At 50.7% G+C, this 18114-nt stretch overlaps 1 protein-coding gene across 3 annotated transcripts; it reads right to left on the bottom strand.

The window, feature by feature from the left end:
• Positions 1 to 4916: 4916 nt before the first annotated feature.
• On the bottom strand, positions 4917 to 17338 carry AKAP8L (A-kinase anchoring protein 8 like). Of its 3 annotated transcripts, none has more exons than XM_080409982.1 (14): positions 17197 to 17338; positions 15722 to 15754; positions 14410 to 14650; positions 11957 to 12425; positions 11389 to 11512; positions 11184 to 11239; positions 10501 to 10537; positions 9183 to 9291; positions 8697 to 8838; positions 8141 to 8246; positions 7433 to 7563; positions 6549 to 6644; positions 5977 to 6093; positions 4917 to 5916 (listed from the first exon to the last, which is right to left on the bottom strand). In XM_080409982.1, exons 1-14 carry the CDS (start codon positions 17321 to 17323, stop codon positions 5578 to 5580), a joined length of 2127 nt encoding a protein of 708 aa, XP_080266108.1. In that variant the 5' UTR covers positions 17324 to 17338; the 3' UTR covers positions 4917 to 5577. The 3 variants fall into 3 exon arrangements, with proteins under 3 accessions (XP_080266108.1, XP_080266109.1, XP_080266107.1); XM_080409983.1 differs by having other exon boundaries at positions 4917 to 5901; XM_080409981.1 differs by having other exon boundaries at positions 4917 to 6093.
• Between the last annotated feature and the right edge of the window lie 776 nt (positions 17339 to 18114).

Below are 18114 nucleotides of genomic sequence, written 5' to 3'. Positions count from 1 at the left end.
GGACACACATTTATTTCTTGTTTAAGAAATTGCTGTCAATTACAGAAAGGATGGATGATTGTGGCATCTTGGCTCTGCCTGGTATAAATTGAAGCTACTTAGTGCAAGGGAGAGAGCAATCCTTCAGCTCCAGCAGGGTTCGATCAATGGAGCTTGGAGGAAAAGATGCACATTGAGGGAAAAAAATCTTTTATTCCTGTGGAAGAACCAGGAGAACTGGAGCAGCGACAGCTCGTGCTGAAAGAGGGGAGCATTGGCAGAGTAAGAGCATCAGGTCACCATCCTTCCTTCGGAGGGTAAAATTAGGGTGAGGGCTAACGATGCTCCCCAAAACAAGCACGTTTTGTGGCTCAGCCATGCATGTTGCTCCTCAAGGGATTTTTTTATTTTATTATTTCAATCCACTTAAACCCATTAAGTCCAGTTTTCAGTTGTGCAAGGAACAACCGCGTTCGGTTTGTGCTGCTGCTGCTTGGTGATTTCATTTGATATTCCCGGTCTGCAGCAGCAACGCCTGGACGCTGCGATGGAGGAGATGGAAAAGGAGGGGAAGAGTTGTGAGATAGCTTTGGGGGGAATAGAATAAAAGCTCCAAGAGCAGAGAGGGTTATTCCAGCACTCTCAAATGCCAGAACGGCCCAAGAACAGGCTGGTAACGTTTTTGAACATAATTAGGAAAATTCCCAGGGAATAGAGAACCCAGCAAAGAGAACCCTAATAATTTTGGACAGAAGGGCTGCACAAACACCCGAGCTGCTTCTGTAGGGTCACCTGAGGGATGTGGAAGATGGACTGGTGGCACCTGGAGGAAATCTTTACCCACTAAATCTGGAAATCATCACAGCAGCCAGGTACTAGAGCTGAGATAAATTGATTTCCTCATTCTAGAAGGAAACAGGGAGGATTTACGGTCTGTGTTCATAATGAGTGGCTGTTTCAGCACGTTGATTGAAGACTCACAGAATCCTACAATTATTTCCATACCTTAGGGAAGTACTTATAGATTACATACAGCTTTCTAGCTTGGAAACATTCAGACTATAAAACGATGCTCTGGGCAATATATTCCTGAAAGAAGTCCTCCATTTAATACCATTTAAAGTCTTGTTCATGTGTTTCTCAACTAAAACTATTTAAATAAATGAACACAAAGCTGTGGGCAACTTCACAATCAGAGCAAGGAGTTAAATCAGTGCCACCATGCTGTGTTATCAGTGCATTTCTATATGTAACACCACAGAAACAAGTCCTACCAGCTGTCTTTAATTGCTGATGACTGACAGGTACCCCAGCGAGCTCGAGCACCCTAGAACTTGCTGTGAGATGCTCCCCACGGCCTCAGAGACCTCAGAAGGAAGCAGAGCTTTGAGGCCAGGCACATCCGCAGGAAATCCTGCTCCGCAACACCCCGACACTTGCCTCAAAACCACCTGTGATTTCTTTCCTTGGATTCTTCCTGCAAGCCCTTCCCCAGATCCATCTTGTTTAGGTGCTACAAAAATACTGCTTTAGAGAAAAGCAAGCTGCATCAGGCACAGGGGCGATCAGTCAGGAGCTGAGTGGTGCATGTGGTTATAATTATTATTAACTAACATGATCAAATACCCAAGAGCATTAGCAGAAGCTGAGATCTTGGCTGAACAATCAGAAAATACAAATTAAATCTGCTACCACCCCTCAAGCCAAGGTCAATGCCAAAGGTATCGCAGTAGCTGTGGTGGGCACGAGGATGTTCCGGGGAAAATAAAACCCACCCATATTTATGCTGAGCCACGTGAATTTGAAATTGCAGTGCTTAACCATGTGTTCTCCCAACGAATCGATGCAGGATATGGCTAGAAGCTACATGGAGCTTGGAGGGAAGGAAGCTGAAGCGGTAATGTAGCTCACCTTTCCTTGGGGAAAAGTGGCAGGATCCAAAATCCATCACAACAGGTGGAAGTCGAGCAACAGCCAGATGTGCAGCACCTCTGCCCTAAAGCCCGTCCCTCTCAGCAGCCAGGAGCAGCGGTGAACTCTACCCGGTTGCTTACTCAGCAGCAATTTTCTTAGGAGACAGTTTGTTCAGGGAAAGGGTTTACAAGGAAGCTAGCACAGAAAGATTTTACACCCGCTGACTTCTCTGAGCCCTTCCCGGCTGATTTCCTGGCCTCCCCTCACATGCTCTGAGCCCACAGCATCGCTGGGGATGAGGTGCTTGGATGTTCCTGCGGATCACGGGCAGGCTGAGGGCCATCTTGCTTGGCTTTGAGCAGTCTGAGAGGGGTTTTAATTAGCGTGACTAATTGTTCGGATGTCTGGACTTTACTGCCTGCATCCTCGAGGAGCACAGAGCCGCGAAAACCTTAATGCTACATATAGAAATGCTCAGCGCTCACGTATCTGCACTTAATTCAAGGGCTTTGACCCGGAACACAAACCCGCATCAGTATTTTGAGTCTAGAGACCCCGTCACACCGCAGCCATCGAACCCCAAACGCTCCCGAGAAGCTGGATGAGCCCAAACCTCATCAATACGGCAGCACAAATGGCGGTGTGGGCTCAGCACCCCCGTGCACGCACCAGCTGCCTCTCCAGGACTTGCTCCTCGGCCAGCCCTTTGTTTGAAAGGGAACACAAAGTTCAGAGTCCAAGGGAAGGGCTGTTGTACAATGAATCCATCACCAGAAGGCAGAAAGCTCAGCGGAACGGCACAGGGGAGTGTCCGAAACGCTCAACGGGCCTGTTAATTGACCTGAAAAGCCGTCGTTGAAGGGATAAAATTCACCTCTGCAAGGGGAAGGCAGGTTGTGCCCAGAGAAGGCCAGATGTTCCTTCCAGCCCGGCCTTCAGGAACACCGAGGTAACCTCACTCAGGCTCTGCCCCAATTACACAAGAAGGAAATGAATTACAAATTTTTCTTTCAGTCTGACAGCTGATTCTGCCCTCCCCTCGTTAATAACCAGGGTGGGGAAAAAAACCAACAGGTAGAAGATAACGGAGCACAGCGAGCAGCTCCAATTCCACTCGCTGTTCCCTGGTAGAAGTTCTCCGGATATCTGGACTGATGCCAACGCTTCTGGGGCGAGCAAAAGTGGATGGATGGGAGGAGCCGCCGTCCCTGCTGACCAGGTGAAAAGCCTCCTCCAAAAAAACCAGCTGGAAAAGCAGCATATTTCACACGCAACCAGCACCCCTCAGCGGCCCTTCTTCTCAAAATGCGTTTCTGGAGCTGGTTTAACGGTGTGTTAAAAGAAATAAGGACAGCAGAAATGGGGAAGTAAGGAAATAAAGCAGAAAGGTAGAAGGAGGGTGTAGCTCTATTACAAATAAAGGTGGGGTTCGTCTGTTTTTAAAAAGAATGGCTGGCTCACGGAGACCTCACCGCTTTCAGGACCCGATATTTAAGGTTGCAGGCAGCCTACCCCAATTACTGAATCTCCATTTGCTGAAGTAAACCTTAAACCAAAGGTATTGCCCTGTAACGCTTCCCGAAAATCCACCCCGATTAAAACATCATCCTCTAATGCGGCAAGACAGAAGCAGAGGACATCTTAACGCTCCACCAAAGCCAAGCCCAGTTGTTTATCATCAGGATGGGACCAGCTAATTCTATCTGGGTCTGCGAGTTTCTACAGAGAAAAGCAGGAGGAAACCTGGTAATCACCACAAAACTGCTGAGCAAGAAGGAAAAAACAGCAGCTGTAAAAGGAGGCAACAGAATCGAGACTTTTTCTTGGCACAAGCTAAACTTGAACAGACGATGGTGGCTAGCTGCACGCCTGTCTGCCTCCGAAGCAAAAATGTGTGAAGATTACGCTTCAGAGGCGACTTTCTAACCCTGCACCCTCCTCTTGTCTTTTACAGCCTTCAGAATCATCCCCCCATCGCCCTAAAGCGCCATCAGCACCCCCGCAAGGCAGCCGGTTCGTTGCCGCGGCGCACTAATGGCACTCAGTGCTAATTATGTCGCTCTGAGCTTAAATATGTATCAAATTGAGAGCTGGGCATCGGGATTAACGTGCCAAACCACTCCGAAAGTCCGATGAAACCCACAGAAAAGCCAGAAGCCGACTCCTGGCCACCCAGCAGCTCACAGGGTTGACCTCAGGATCAAGCTGCACCTGCAGAAGGAACGAGTCACATCATTACAGTCCCAGCGAGGTATTTAGTGACTCAGGCTATTCGTTATGTTTGGCAAAGAATCTTTCAGGACTAATTTGAGATGTCCGTCTGCAGGAGAGGGGTTCACCGCTCAGGGAGGTGAGCGGGCAATGCCAGGAGAAACTGTTCATGACTTGAGCTGGCTGGTTCCATGGATAATAAGTCTTGCCGGCACGAAGCGCAGCTCATCGCATCCCCTGCAGTCCCGTTACCTTGGAGGACTCCACGGGCACCGCTGAAGCACCCGGCAGTCGCTGCCACCAGGGACTGGAGCTGGACAAAAGGCTTTGAAGTCAGGAGCAGCCTCAGCACTTTGACTTCACGTCAATGTTTCAGTCTCCCTTTCTGCCCGTTGCTGGGGGAAACTTCTCTCGTACAAACAGTTTACACCAAGCTGGAGGTTTGTTACGAGTGGACGTGGTGTCACACTGGTGATTCATGTCCTTATCCATCAACCCATCCTGCAGGAAAGCTCCCCGCTGCCTCGCTCCGTAGCAGGAATAGCTTCTGCGGTGTCATGGAAACTAATTTCCTCATTTCTCCCTCATTTCAGGAAGGAGAATCTGTACTCCAGGTGATGATTAACCGATGACAGCTTTACTGCTAACACAGGCGAGGAAGTCGGCTCCATCTGCAGTGCTGAATGAAGAAAGCCGAGCCAAACCCAAATAATGCATCAGAAGACGGAGACACGGGGTTTGTAGACCAGTTCTAAGCCTCCAACCTCTCCCAAGCTTTACCAGGGTACCAGAAATTAAGGCAGAAGCACAGGTAATCTCAGGATAGTCCTTTTATCTCCACCCACCAAAACATTCACCTTTAAAATAAAAGCGTTTTACAAACAATACAATGTTGACACCACTTAAGTTTCGCTCCGCGTTAAAAGGAAAAATTAAAACATCGGGGGGGGGGGGGGGGGGGGGGAATATTACAGTCACATGGAAGTTATGCAGAACCTTAACGGCGTACGCTGTGGAAATGAAAACCCCCAAAACCAAATTTCTGATGTTTCCAGACAGACAGGCTAAGGGGACAAACCACATCTTTTGTTAAATATAGAAAAAAGTTTCAATTCCAGGGGAAGAAGTTTTGTTTGCCAGATCGTGAAGTAGCACTGGTTCGCACACATGCTCAAAAGGAAATTCTCCTAGTACAAAGCCATCTAAAAAACAGAGACCGCACAAAATCTAGCTACTAAAAAAATGAAGATTTGGTAAAAAAAAAAAAAATTCCTCTATTTTTCAAAAAATCACTTTACAGGTAAAGGCTTCCACTGCCTAAGTGAGTTTAGTAGAATGAGAACTCAAAACATGTGCTATGAAATTCACAGATACAGTTATGGATTTTTTTTTTTTTTTTAAAAAAAAAACCCAAACCCCAAAACCCAACAAAATACAACAGGTCTTTTACACATCAGCTTCCCCCTCCAGAGTTTACTCTGCATCCTCATCCTCTTGTGCTGCAGCAACTTCCTCACTTTCTTCCTCCTCATCTTCTACTTCCACAACTTCTACTGGCTGTTGCTCTTCTTCCTCGGGGAGAGATTCCTCTCTAGGTGGAGAAGTCTGCTCCTCTGCATTTTCCGCGTCCAGCTCTGCCTCTGCCTGTGCTTGTGGCTGTGCCTCAATTTCTGTCTCTGTTTCTTCTTGCTCCCCCTCATTTTCAGCTCCTTCTGCTTCTGGGTTCTCTTCAAGATCCTTATTTTCCTCCTCCGGATTTTCCTCCTCCGGATTTTCCTCCTCCGGATTTTCCTCCTCCGGATTTTCCTCCTCCGGATTTTCCTCCTCCGGATTTTCCTCCTCCGGATTTTCCTCCTCTGGATTTTCCTCCTCATCCTTGTTTTCATCTGCTCCTTCTGCTGTTCCTTCCTCTACACTTCCACTGGCTCCCCCTTCTCCTTCCTCATGCTCCTCTTTTTCTTCTGGGTCATCCATGAAAGGATTCTCACCCTGAAAAGCGAAGACAAACGTTGGTCTGCTGTGAGTTTATCTCTAGCTGCTTCGAGGAATTCACACCAGGAAACCCTCCCAAGAAGTTCAGCGTTATGGTTGCACCAGAAGCAGTCAAGTGAGCAGCTCCTGAGAGCAGATGCTGCCTCAAGAATTCAAATGAATGCTAATATCAGCAGCTACAGCGCAATGCTCAGGTCTGCGGGCAAAGTTTAAGCCGGAGGCTTTGCTCACCCTGTTTGCTCAGGGTTCAGTGTGATACGGGGCAGGAGATGACAGATGAAGTCATCTGCAGTGTAGAAATCCGATATATTATTCAAAATCTCCCCCAGATCCCCTCCAGGATCAGCTAGGAAGTGCCCTCAGCGGACAGCGGCAGCTACCGTGAAATTCCTACAGGACGGAGATATTGCTGCTGGCTTGACCCCCTACCAAGCTGCTCCACAAACACCTACCTTCAGGTACCGCTCCAGCTTCTTGCTGATTAGTTTGTTGTTGAGAATACTCCTCGCAACTACTAGTGATGATTTCTTGGACTGCTCCATCATAGCCTGTACAAGAGGACAACAAAATACCCTTAGATTTTATTCTGAATTAACTTACAAGGCCACTAATTAGTCACAGCTCAGCAGCGGATGACAGGCTACAGAGCGTACTTAGGTATTTTAAAAAATCGGCTATTTTCTGCATGTGCCCCAAATTCTGTGCTTCAGAAAAGCATCAGGCAGCCAAATAAAAGCTGTGTGGGTCGTTTCACCCACTTCCACCAGTGGGATTGTTCTGTATTTCAGTCTCCAGGGAGTAAAATTGGAAGACAGTGCATTTTGATCCTGCCGAGGCGCAGGGAGCACAGGACAGCTGAGCGCTGCAGATGGTACCGCAGCCTACTCACCACCGCCACAGTGACACGTCAAGATTTACGGTCGTGTGCCGACGGGTCTGGTTTATACCCAGCAAGAGCAGCCGTCTGACAGCCGTCACCTCGGATCGCTGCTTGTGGGCCTACTAAAGCTTGTAACAAAATCACCCTGTACGTATGTGGAAGCGGGGAAGTCACAAAGCTGTTTATTTCACAAGGAACGGGGCAGGAGATGGGAGATTTCATTTGGGGATTGGCATGAGGCTTTGCTGAAGGTGCTTTAATTCCGCTAACACCTTGTTGGCCAGGCTTTTGCAAAAGGCAAAGTTTCTGGTGACACAAGGACATCAAAATGAACCACAGACTCTGTGGAGAGACACACTGAAGACAACGAAGAAAATTCCTCTCCACCTGAACTAAAACCATCCAAATCCGCGCTCCTGTTATCGCCGTCGAAGCCCCCCAAGGCTGCCCACTCACCCTGCGGTTGTGGTTGTGGTCGAGTGACTTCAAGTGTTTCTGGATGATGCCGTACTGCATTGGGATGAAGAGGTCACAGGCAGCACAGTGAGCTGCCTCCACCTTTTTAATAAAATGCTCCATGCCAACATCTGAAAAAGAAGATAAAAAACGGTATTAACTGGAAAATAATCCAGGGATTTGTGCTAATGTTTCAGATTTTACCCCAGCCTGCTTTACAAACTCTTTTCTTGACCCCCCCAGGTGCCTCTTCTTTCCTCGACCCCCCCAAACTCTCTTCTGACCCTTCCACTGGCATCAAAACAGCCTGCCCAGGCAGCAGGCGAGGAACCAAGCGGAGCGTGCGTTATAGACAGCCACGCTCACAGAACACCAGCAGCCCAGATACAAGCCTGGCCACACACCGCAACCACGAGCGCCGCGAGCTGTGGCTGCATCAGCACTACATGTTTGGAAAAAAAATAAAATAAAATAAAAACCCTCTTCAGTCAGCTAATCGTTTGCCTACCGTCCACAAAGCTGGGTGATAACCTCGAGTGGCTGGCGGTGCACCTGAACACACAGGTGTACGCTTGCAGCAACACCAGCACGTTCCACCCCCCACCAACCTTTTTATTATTTTTACTACTTTTTACTATTCGTAGATTTGACAAGGCAGCTGACACATGACGAAGGAACTCTTGCACGCACACAGGGAGTAACTCTTACCTTGTGTAAGATCTTGGTCCCTATAAATCTGCTGAATAACTGCGTTAATGTCTTCGATTGCTTTACGACGCTCTTCAGTTTTCCTAGTTTTATTAGCAACATATTCCTGTAGGGCAGAATATTTCACATTAATTTTTTTTTTTACCCTCCAACTTTTAGGTGCATCTCTTAGCGTGCTCATCCGAAGAGTCCTACAAGTCCCACCACGCACTGCTCTGCGGGTAGCGCTGCCTTTCAGGGCAAGTCACGTACTCTGGCCAGCAAAATCTGCAGTGGGCAAGTGCTTCATTTCCTACCAGTGCAACCAGTGAGATGAGAGGTTGAACAACCCGTTCAAAAGCAAAGGGTAGTCAAGGCAGAGCTCTGATGCTTTAATTCAACCCTGCTCTACCTTTTCTAACAGTTTCCAAGACAGTTACTTAGAGAGGCAGTCCAGGAGCTTTACAGCATCTCAAAAAACCCCAACAACAACATAAAACCTAAATAAAACCAAAATCCACCCCGTACAACCCCAAACTCTTAAAGCCAGGGGGCAGAAATGGAACCAGAGACTCACCTGCAGGAAATCAGCTGTTTGTTGAGGCAGCTTGGTTCCGACAAACTTGAAGTGTTCTTTATGGAATTTACTCTCCAGGTGACTGTTCATCTCATCATCATAGAAGGTCCGATATTTGCATAACGAACAGACAAACTGGATCCTGTTGAGAGAGTCAGGCGAAGGGAAATGATACTCAAACCAACCTGTTCCTGCTCCGCTGGGTACCGCCTCCTCACTGCATCTACCCCCTTGCTCTGTTTAAGGGGCGGCAGATAAACTTCTGGAAGTCTCCAACCTGTAAATGCTTAAAGGGATGTTTCCCAGAGGTTTTCCCATTCCTATTTATCTTTTAAGCACGGGCAGCGAGATAACCAGCAGGAGAGCAACACAGCTTCTCCGAGGGAGACAAAACACTGGGAACAAGAGGATACAAGTACTACAGTCCCAGTGAAGAAAGCAACATCACTAAAAAATAAATAAAAAAAAAGAAATAGGAGACGTTACCTTTCTACCATGCGATCCCGATGTCTCTTCTTTTGCCTCTCTTGAGTTTTCTTGCCCGCCTGCAATTTGCGTTTGATTTGACTGATCTCTTCTTGAATTGTTAAAGCACCTAAGTGTTTAAAGCAGGTTGGATTTCAGGGCACTACTCGAGGACACCACCCGATTCAAGAGAATTTCCCTGGACGAGTTGAGTTGTCAGCCCAACCGACCTGCACAGCCTAGAGACGCCGCAGAGTCAAGACACTACAGAGAAGCTTTTGCTTTACACAACAGCGTCATCCACCCTGGGTTCGCAAAAAAGCCGTGCTGGGACAAGCTTGGGTGGGGGGCAGAGGGGAAAACCACGGCAGAAAGACTCTAACGTGGTTTCCCAGCTTTTTATTTTAATTACTGGTTGCCACTACCTGTAATTAGTTAAGATTTGTAAAAAAAAGTATCACCCGCCCTGATTTACTCAGCTTCAAATGAACTGGCAACGCGATAAAACTTGCCAGAAAAAATTTACACCATTTATTTTTGGGACAGAGAAGCTGCTTCTCTGTCTGCCCACCCTGGGATACCTGAGGGTGCATCCCAGGATCAAATTTACACTGCCCAGCAGTGGGACGGGCAGCCCCGACCACCCAGGCATCGCCCTTCAGGTGTCATGGTGCTTCCCTAACCAGTCCCGTCTCTCCAAGCCGGGAAGCTCCATCCCGTTTCACAGCCTGAACAACTTCCCCAAAGTCAAGTCTACGGGGCAGTGGGAAATTAAATCTGGTTCCCTGAATCCTGGGACCAAGGGATCCAGCTCCCTAGCAGGGATTTTACTGCATTTCCCTATCCCTGAGCAGACACAAAGGATAGGATCCATCTGACTAAATGCAGACGTTACCGCTGAGCTAGTCCCTTGTGCCCCCCGTCAGCAGAGATCCGACGGGTCTCATCCTGAGCAGCAAGCGAATCGGTGCCCTGGGAAAGGCCCTCCCGTTCCTCTCCGCCAGCAATGCAATCCCACCGGAGCCGCACACGCAAGAGCCTTGGCTGCTCTCGCTTGTAGGACCCCACCTCCGGCATCTATCACAGCACCAGCGTCCCCAGGGGACTCGCGCCGAAGCCAAACCACCCCTCCCCAAGGTGCAGAGGTTTAGCTCAGGTCAAGACACAACGAACCAGAAGGAACAGCAAAGCCACAAGGCAGACGGAGTCCAACAACTGAAAGAGCCTGAAGAAACTCATCGGATTTAATTGGAAATATCTCTTCTGGCCATGCTGGGGGGGGGGTATGCTCCACGTGGAGCTTCGCAGCGCAAGCGAGCCGTCACGAGCGCCAACTCACCTTTCTCTGAATCTTTTCCTTCTTCATCTTCCCCTTCCTAAAAATGCAACGTCGGGAAGTTAAAACCACCTAGAGAAAGCGAACATCTGGGCGCTGGTTTGACATCTGCACCGGCTTTGCTGCCTCCCAAACTCTCCCAGGTCCCCCCAGCACCGCGTGGAGGAGCACCAGCTCCGTCAGATCCGGCTGCTCCACGCTCCCTGAGCCCCAGGAAATCCGGCACCGCACCCGCTCGCTCCGCAGGAGATGCCTCTGCGACACCTGCAGGTCTCGCACCCACGAGCTCTGCCCCCACCGAGCCGAAGGGCGCCGGCGGGGAGGTGCCTTCAGTCCCCGTCTAGAGCAAGGCAACATAATGCCACACTTTGGGCTCCTCCGTATCGCAGGTAATGGATTTGGGGTTTTTCTTTACTTAAAGCCCTTTGCACTCGCATCTTTTGCTGCATTTTGACACCGTCGAGCATCTCGCAGTGACACTGTGGCCAATGGGTGTTGCTGGAAGCCCCAGCAATACCCACACTTCCCTCAATGGAACATTTTGCTTCCATCCACGGCCCCCACGCTTCCCGAGCCTCTGCCACCTGCCTTGCTTCAGGATTAATATCTGCCCTCACCAGCTCCAGCACCTCCAACCAGAGCTACAGCTTTTAGTCACGATAAGGTAGTTTTCAAGAGTTACTTACGCCTCTGGAGCCTTCTTTCTCCTCTTTTTCTCCCGATTCTCCTTCCGTTCCCTCCTCTGAAAGAAACAACACAGTCGGCATAAAGAAAAATAACGAATGTCACCAACGATCTTGCCACCCTATTAAACACAGCACAGCACGATAGCTCCACCAAAACCAAAGACAGCAGCAACTTTATATCACTTCCAAGCTGCTCGGCTCTTACCATTGTCAGAGTCGGAGTTATCGGAGCCATCTGTCTTTGCCGCCTTGCTGTCAGGTTCATCGGAGCTGTTTGTTTGCTTCCGCTTCTTGGCGGTGGGATCTTTTTTGATTTTCTTTTTCTGAGGCTGCGAGAGAAGGGAAAGGTTGATCCCTGCAATACCCGCAGCTGCCCTCCGCAGCCAGCGATGCCCTATTTTACTCATTTTTAGCAAGTTAAGCTTCCTGTAGCGAGTCTCTGACAAACAGAGTTGATCAGGAAGGACATAATCCACCACACCTCTACCATGTAAGAGATTAAGCTGTGAAGGGCTGCAATATTCTCCTATTTCAGAAAACAAAAGATTTTTGGATTAAAGCGCCCCACCTATCAACACCTCTTCGCAACTGAGTGCACCCTTCTCGGTCTGCTTAGGAGGAAAGAGGCTACCAAACCAAAAACATGCAGAGTTATATATTTTTGCTTCTCAGAGTGTATTTTGGCACCCTTTGCTGCAGGACGTGTGGGTTTGTTGGGAAAGAAGTCTCTTATTTGAGCCGAGCAGGCGGGAGGAGATCACGCAAGTACTTACTTTAAAATCTGAGTCCCACATTTTCCAGTTTCTCCTCATTCGTTGTTTCATCATTCCTCCTCCATAACGCATATTTCCCGAGAAGCCTCGCATTCCCTGGAACATGCTTAGTTCTGGGATAATGTTGTGGGAGAAGAGGGAAGGAAGCCTGGAGGAGCCGTGGGGACCGAGACCTCGCGATCCCATCGACTGTGGAGGCTCGTTCCACTGTCCGCCCATGCGCCCGGGGTAGGAAGACGCCATGGGCCTGTTATTGCGTCCGTCTCTCCCCCAGTTCTGACCCCGCTGACCAAAGTTATCCCGCGACCGGTTCTGGTATTGATCCCGGCGGTTCCCGTAGAAGCTGTCGTAGTGACCTTCATAGGCGTTATCGTTGTCGTGTTCCGACTCGTTGTAATCGTAGCCGGAGCGGTACATGTCGCGGTCGTTCATTGAAGACCTCGAGTCATACGATTCGTACGAGTCGTACCTGCAAGAGACACATCAGTGAGACACCACTGAGGCAGAGCGGCAGAGATTAAGGAAATAAACCCTGCTGGCAGAGATTTCTGGGTTTATTTTTCCACCAGCAGATGCGTCCCTCAACACAGGACACGTTTCACTGCATGGTGGGACAGGACAGGGACCAGCAGGTGACAGAACTTCCAAAGTTTCAAGTTCCAGTGGTGGAGGAACCAGGGACCTGTGGACACGAGAAAACCCCGACGCCAGGGAGCCCCACGAATCATCCATTTCTTCCAGAATTACCAGTGTTTTTTAAAACAATATAAAAACACCCAACCACACTGAGCAAAGGTTCCTTCACCGGCTGAGGGGTCATTGCTTTGTCCTTGCTCCCAAACGAGCTCTAGGAGAAGCTGAAGCAAACCAAGAGTTGTTCGTCCTCACAGCAAGTTGCACCATGGCCAGAAATACTTCCAGGAACTGTAAAATTTACTCCTCCGCTACTCAAGGAACACCTTGGCACAACCAAAGACCTATTCCAGACTCATCTTTCCTCACTCTCCGTATGCGATCTCCTAACCAACTACTTTTACCAGCTGGAAAGCCAACATACACCCTACTCATTTTAAATGCAGTTTTCCCTCCTGGAAATGAGGTAGCGGAGGGTTTTGAACTTTACATTCTGCAATACTAAAACGCTTTGTGCTGGAGTTTAAGGCTTTGCACGTTTGCTGGCAGCACTTTGACTGACAAGGCAGGCGAGGAGGAAACCCGGTGCTTGAGAAAAGATCGTGACGCTGAACTAACGAGCCTCATCAAAGCACGGCCCCTCGCCGCTGCGCTCGACAGCGAGACCTTGTGAGCAGGGAGACAGGAATCAGCGGAGGGAATAAAAAAGATGTTATCATGGCTCCAAGGTCAGAAGAAAGTCACCCCGCTGATCTAAGGAGAGATGCTGGGCCTTCAAAAATCAGGTCAGGCACTGATGGAGGAGCTGCCAGTGTCCGGTTACATGTAAAGCCGGAGCAGCTGGAGGGTGAGCAGCTCCTTGTAGCCCAGAGCCAGCGTTCTGCCAGGGACTGATCTTCCTCTTTACCGCATTTCTCGTTACTTCTTGCACGTAGCGGGAATTTTCTAACCTTTTCATCAAGTCTATCCCATTCCCAACCATGGTGCAGGGGTGCTGAAGCAGTGGAAACACGAAATCAAAGGGGAGAGGCTCAAAACGATGTCTGAAGGGACAAGAAGCTGGGGAACCAACTCGGCAACCCCATTCCAGTGTGCTTAAAGCAAGCAAGTGACCAAAAGAAATCAATTTGATATAAAAGTATGGGTATATTATTTTGTAGGAGACACAGACATACTGTTTCGTGGGAGCTTTACTGTTTTGGAAATACAGGAATGGAGCAGCAAAGAGCCACATCATATTTATTAATATTTACTCCTGAATTTTGCTTTGTCCAACATCCTTTTACCTCTTTAAGGCATGAAAAACCCAGACTAAGTAGTCACCCTGCAGAAATACTAAGTCCTGGCTCAAAACTCATAGTGCACGTTAATAAATCAGAAACCTTTGGGGAAAGCACCCTGTTTATTAGTACTTCACCATTAATTAAGATCAGTGAGGCGCTGATGGTGTCATAGAACTGAGCATCCACTGCAACACTGGCTACCAAAACCTCACTGCAGCAGCCAACCGATTCATCAAAATTAGTAATTCAAACTCAGTCCTTTGTTTTCCTTAGCACTACTCTTGAAGTACACAAGTAAGCTCATGAGAGTATTCCTTGTAATTGTTTGATTTGTTTTGCAAGACACGGATGGAAATTTAGCGTAAAGCTCCTATTTGCAGGCGAGAGGAGGACAGCTGAGCCAGCTCCAGATGCTCGCTTGAGTCACGGTGCTGGAAAGGGCAAGAACGAGACCAGCGAGGAACAAACGGAGCAGCAACGACGCTTCACAAGCAACAGATCATTCCTGCGCCTCCTCACCTCACGCCCTGCGCTCACCTGTCTCCGCCAGAGCCGTAGTGGCCTCCTTGCATCGTGTCCGTATCCATGTGCGACACCATGTCCAAGCGCTGGTTCATTTTCGTGATGACAGCGTCGGCGTTGCCGCCGCCCGAACCGTCGGGGTTCATGTCAACGTCCGAATTGGCCATTTCCCAGGAGTTCGAAGCGGCCATGCCGTATCCATAATTGCCCGAGTTATCCTGGCCATATCCATAGCCGTAACTGTATCCCTCGTAACCTGGAACAACAAAATAAGAGAGCTGGGTTTAGTTCCAATTATCCGGTTTCGCTAATATTTTAATCCGAATTCAGATGGCCCAAGCATTCACCACAAGGAGTTAAAATAAAACAAAACTCAAATTTCTGTCTAAGTCGCTTATAAACTTTGAACTGTTGAGCTCGCACAGGTTTAAGGGAACAATTTGCTTGTAAAATTCCCATAAAAGACAGCCATCGTTTATAGCTTCCTCTGTCCGGGGAGGAACGAACACGGCCCAGGGCAGAGCCTCCAGAAAAACCTGTTTTGGCTTAACAGAGATCTGGAACCCCCATTTTCAGCTGGTTTTACGTTTGCTACAAAGCTGTCGGCGGCCAGATGAACACAGCTAGGACATACCTCCACCAGGACCTATATAAGCTGCTTTATAAGCGCTTAAATCCAAAGGGATGATGCTACAGCGCGTACCTGTGCTCTTTGGAGGCGGTACAGCCGAGTACCGACAGCACAAACGCTTTCGGCCTCGCGTTTCCCCACAAATTTTTATATCAAAAAGCAACAGAGAGGCTTCTCCTCTGGCTAAGGAGGCCCCAACTGTTACAAACAGAAAAAAAAAACCACGGCAGGAACAACACAGAAGCCAATTAAAAACCTGCTGCGGCTTTAAATTTAGGTTTTTCTTCCCCCAGGCGTTTTATTTGGCTGCTGGCACATGCAGAGAGGGAATTTCTGTTTCTTCCTTCTCCGCAAGCCTCAATTTATATCATCACCTGCGCGGGTTTGCCAGGCGGCAGCAAAGTGGGGGCTTTTCTGGGCGGTGGGACAACCCCAAAGAACAAGGATTCCGCCTCAAACAGTTTTCCTGCGCAACCAGTGACAGCAGCAAAGTTCTCTGTTGGCTTCCAGGCAAATTTTTCAAATAAAAAAAAGAAAATGGTCACGCGGGTGGAACAGTAAGAGGCTACACAGGGTCTGCGCTGCAGCAGGGACAGTGGCTGTTTGTCACTGACGGCAGCGTGTCCCCCTCTGGCTCAGGAAACGCATCTGAAGTGGAAGGTACTAAACCATGACTCCAGTTTTTACTGTACTTGCCTCTGTTCGTCCCAGAGTTCCAGTCTCCATAACCTAGAAAAAGAGCAGAAAGCAATTAAGGGACGAGCCTATCGTTATCATGGCGTTCGCAGCTCAAGATCCTTGTTCCCCAGCGTCAAAATGGAACGACGCCCCCGATAAGCCGCGGGTCTTGCGCCAAATATCAAGGAAATCGCACCTTAACGTCGTCATGTCCCCACAAGGGCTACGTTCTTTGCTTGTTTTAGGCAAAAAACCACAGGTTTTAATTTCAAGCTGAGCTCCCAGGAGCAATTTCCACGACCGAGGATTTTGGGAGCAGAGGTGAAGCGTTCGGGAAAGCAAGAGGGGTCTTGCATGGAATAACCCCCGCCCCAATTAACGCCTAAAACAGCGGGACCGGGACGCGATGGGGAAGTTTTAATCCCACCATCCGCCAACCCGCAGCATCCCGGGACTGACATTCAGACGCCCTTTGGGGCAAAACATATCTCGGCGACGTCGTTGCACTTTGCCCTTGTGGGAAACCGGCAAGAAGTTGGGAGATAGCGGGATGGGAAGGGATGGGACGATCCCAAGGAGCCGCGGCTGGGACGCCGACAGCCCGCTCCAGGAACTGTTACCCCAGCGCTAATTCTCCAACTAATTACAGCCTCATTAATCAGGGTATGTATACGTACGGCTTCCCTTCGTATCGATCCAGGTATCGATCCCTATGGATGCTACGGGCAAACGATGTTACCTCACAGCTTCTCGCTGTGATTTCCCCCTTAATTAGAAACTCTTTTTCTCGTAGGAAAGGTTAATTTATTAAATTTCTTTTTCTCTCCGTTGCCCAGCATCACCGTTACAGCCTAAGCCCCTTCCAGGAGACACCGAACAGTGGGAAATCTGCTCCGACAGCCGCCGCACTCCACAGGTGAGCGGAGAGGCCACCCCAGGAGCGGGTGAAAGAATAAAATCAAGATTAAAAGAAAAAAAAAAAAAGGTAAAAACGCCACTAAAGCAGGCGAGGAGGCAGCTGCTGCCCCAACCCGAGCACGGACGAGCAAACCCTGTCAGCAGCCGCGGCCGGGCGGCTGTCAGAGAGAAGCCAATGAAGCTTGATTAAAAAATTAATTAAAAAATAAATCATTTTTCTGTCAGCCAAAGAGTCCGGCCCGCTCCCCACCCCCCCGGGGCCGGCAGACCCCCGGGGCCGGCAGCCTCCAACGCCCCACCGGGTGGCAGCGGGCCGGGGTCCCGGGGTGGCAGCAGCCGCGGGGCAGCTCTGAGGGCTGGGCCGGAGCCGCCCCGCGCCCTGGGGGACGCTGACACCAGGACGGAGCCAGGCCCGGCGGCGGCACCGGTGGCACCCGCCCCCAGGGGCCCACCCGGCCGGGGCCTCCCCCAGCCCCCCAACCCCGGGCCGGCGGGGCCCTTGGCAGCCCCCGGCCCCGGCCCGGCTCCCCCCGACGGGGCCGCCCCCGCCGCCATCTTGCGCCGCCGCCCCTCACCTGAGTAGCTCATGATGGCGGCGCCGCCGCCCGCCGCCGCCTCCCTCTGCGCGACACGGCAACGGCGGCGCGCGGACCCCGCCTCCCCGCCCCATTGGCCGCGGCGCACCGCCTTCCCCGCGCTCATTGGCCGGCGGCCTCACCGCGCCCCGCCGCCATTGGTCCGGCCTCCCCGCGTGATCCGCGGCTCCTATTGGCGGTCGGTGGGTGTCGCTCGGCGCCTCCCTCCCCCTCCGCTGGGCGCTCCCCACGGTGATTGGCGAGTGCGAGTGTCAATCGCGGGGCGGCGGGCGTCTCCCTCAATGGAACCCGCGGGGCCAGGCGCTGATTGGTCAGGGCGGCGGTCACCCCTCGAGGAGGCACGGCCGCTCCCGTTGCGCTCTCTCATTGGTCAGCTAGAGACCGGGGCGGCCCTACTTCCGCCAATAGCGTGGATATTAGCCCCGCCCCTCCTTGCCGCAGCAACTGCTGCTATTGGCTGCCTCCGTGAAGGCCCCGCCCTGCCAGCGCCCCGCGCGACGGCCTCGTGGTGTGGGCGCCCCCTGGCGGCGGCGCAGGGTAAAGGGGGAGCTCGGCGAGGGGAGGGGCGGGGGCACATCCGTGTCTGCCGTGGGGGTGGCCGTCACGGGGCGTTGGCCTCGGCGTGACCCCAGCCTGACCCCGGCGGCCCTTTTCCCAGGGGTCAAGGTCACATCCTGACCCTGGTGTCCACAGACGTGACCTCAGCCTGACCCCAGTGCCCCCTTTTCCCGGGGTCAAGGTCACATCCTGACCCCGGTGTCCCCAGTCGCTGGGACCGGCCCTGCCTGGATCCCAGTGGCCAGAGGTGATGACCTCAGTTGACCTCGGCATCCCCTTCTCCCAGGGGTCAAGGTCACATCCTGGCTCCGGTGCCCCCCTTTCCTTGGGGTCAAGGCA

This window comes from Falco punctatus (assembly GCF_963210335.1).
Source record: "Falco punctatus genome assembly, chromosome: 13".
Taxonomy (NCBI): Eukaryota; Metazoa; Chordata; class Aves; order Falconiformes; family Falconidae; genus Falco; species Falco punctatus.
Note: the sequence above shows the minus strand (reverse complement) of the source record. Positions and strands in the feature narration are given on the sequence as shown.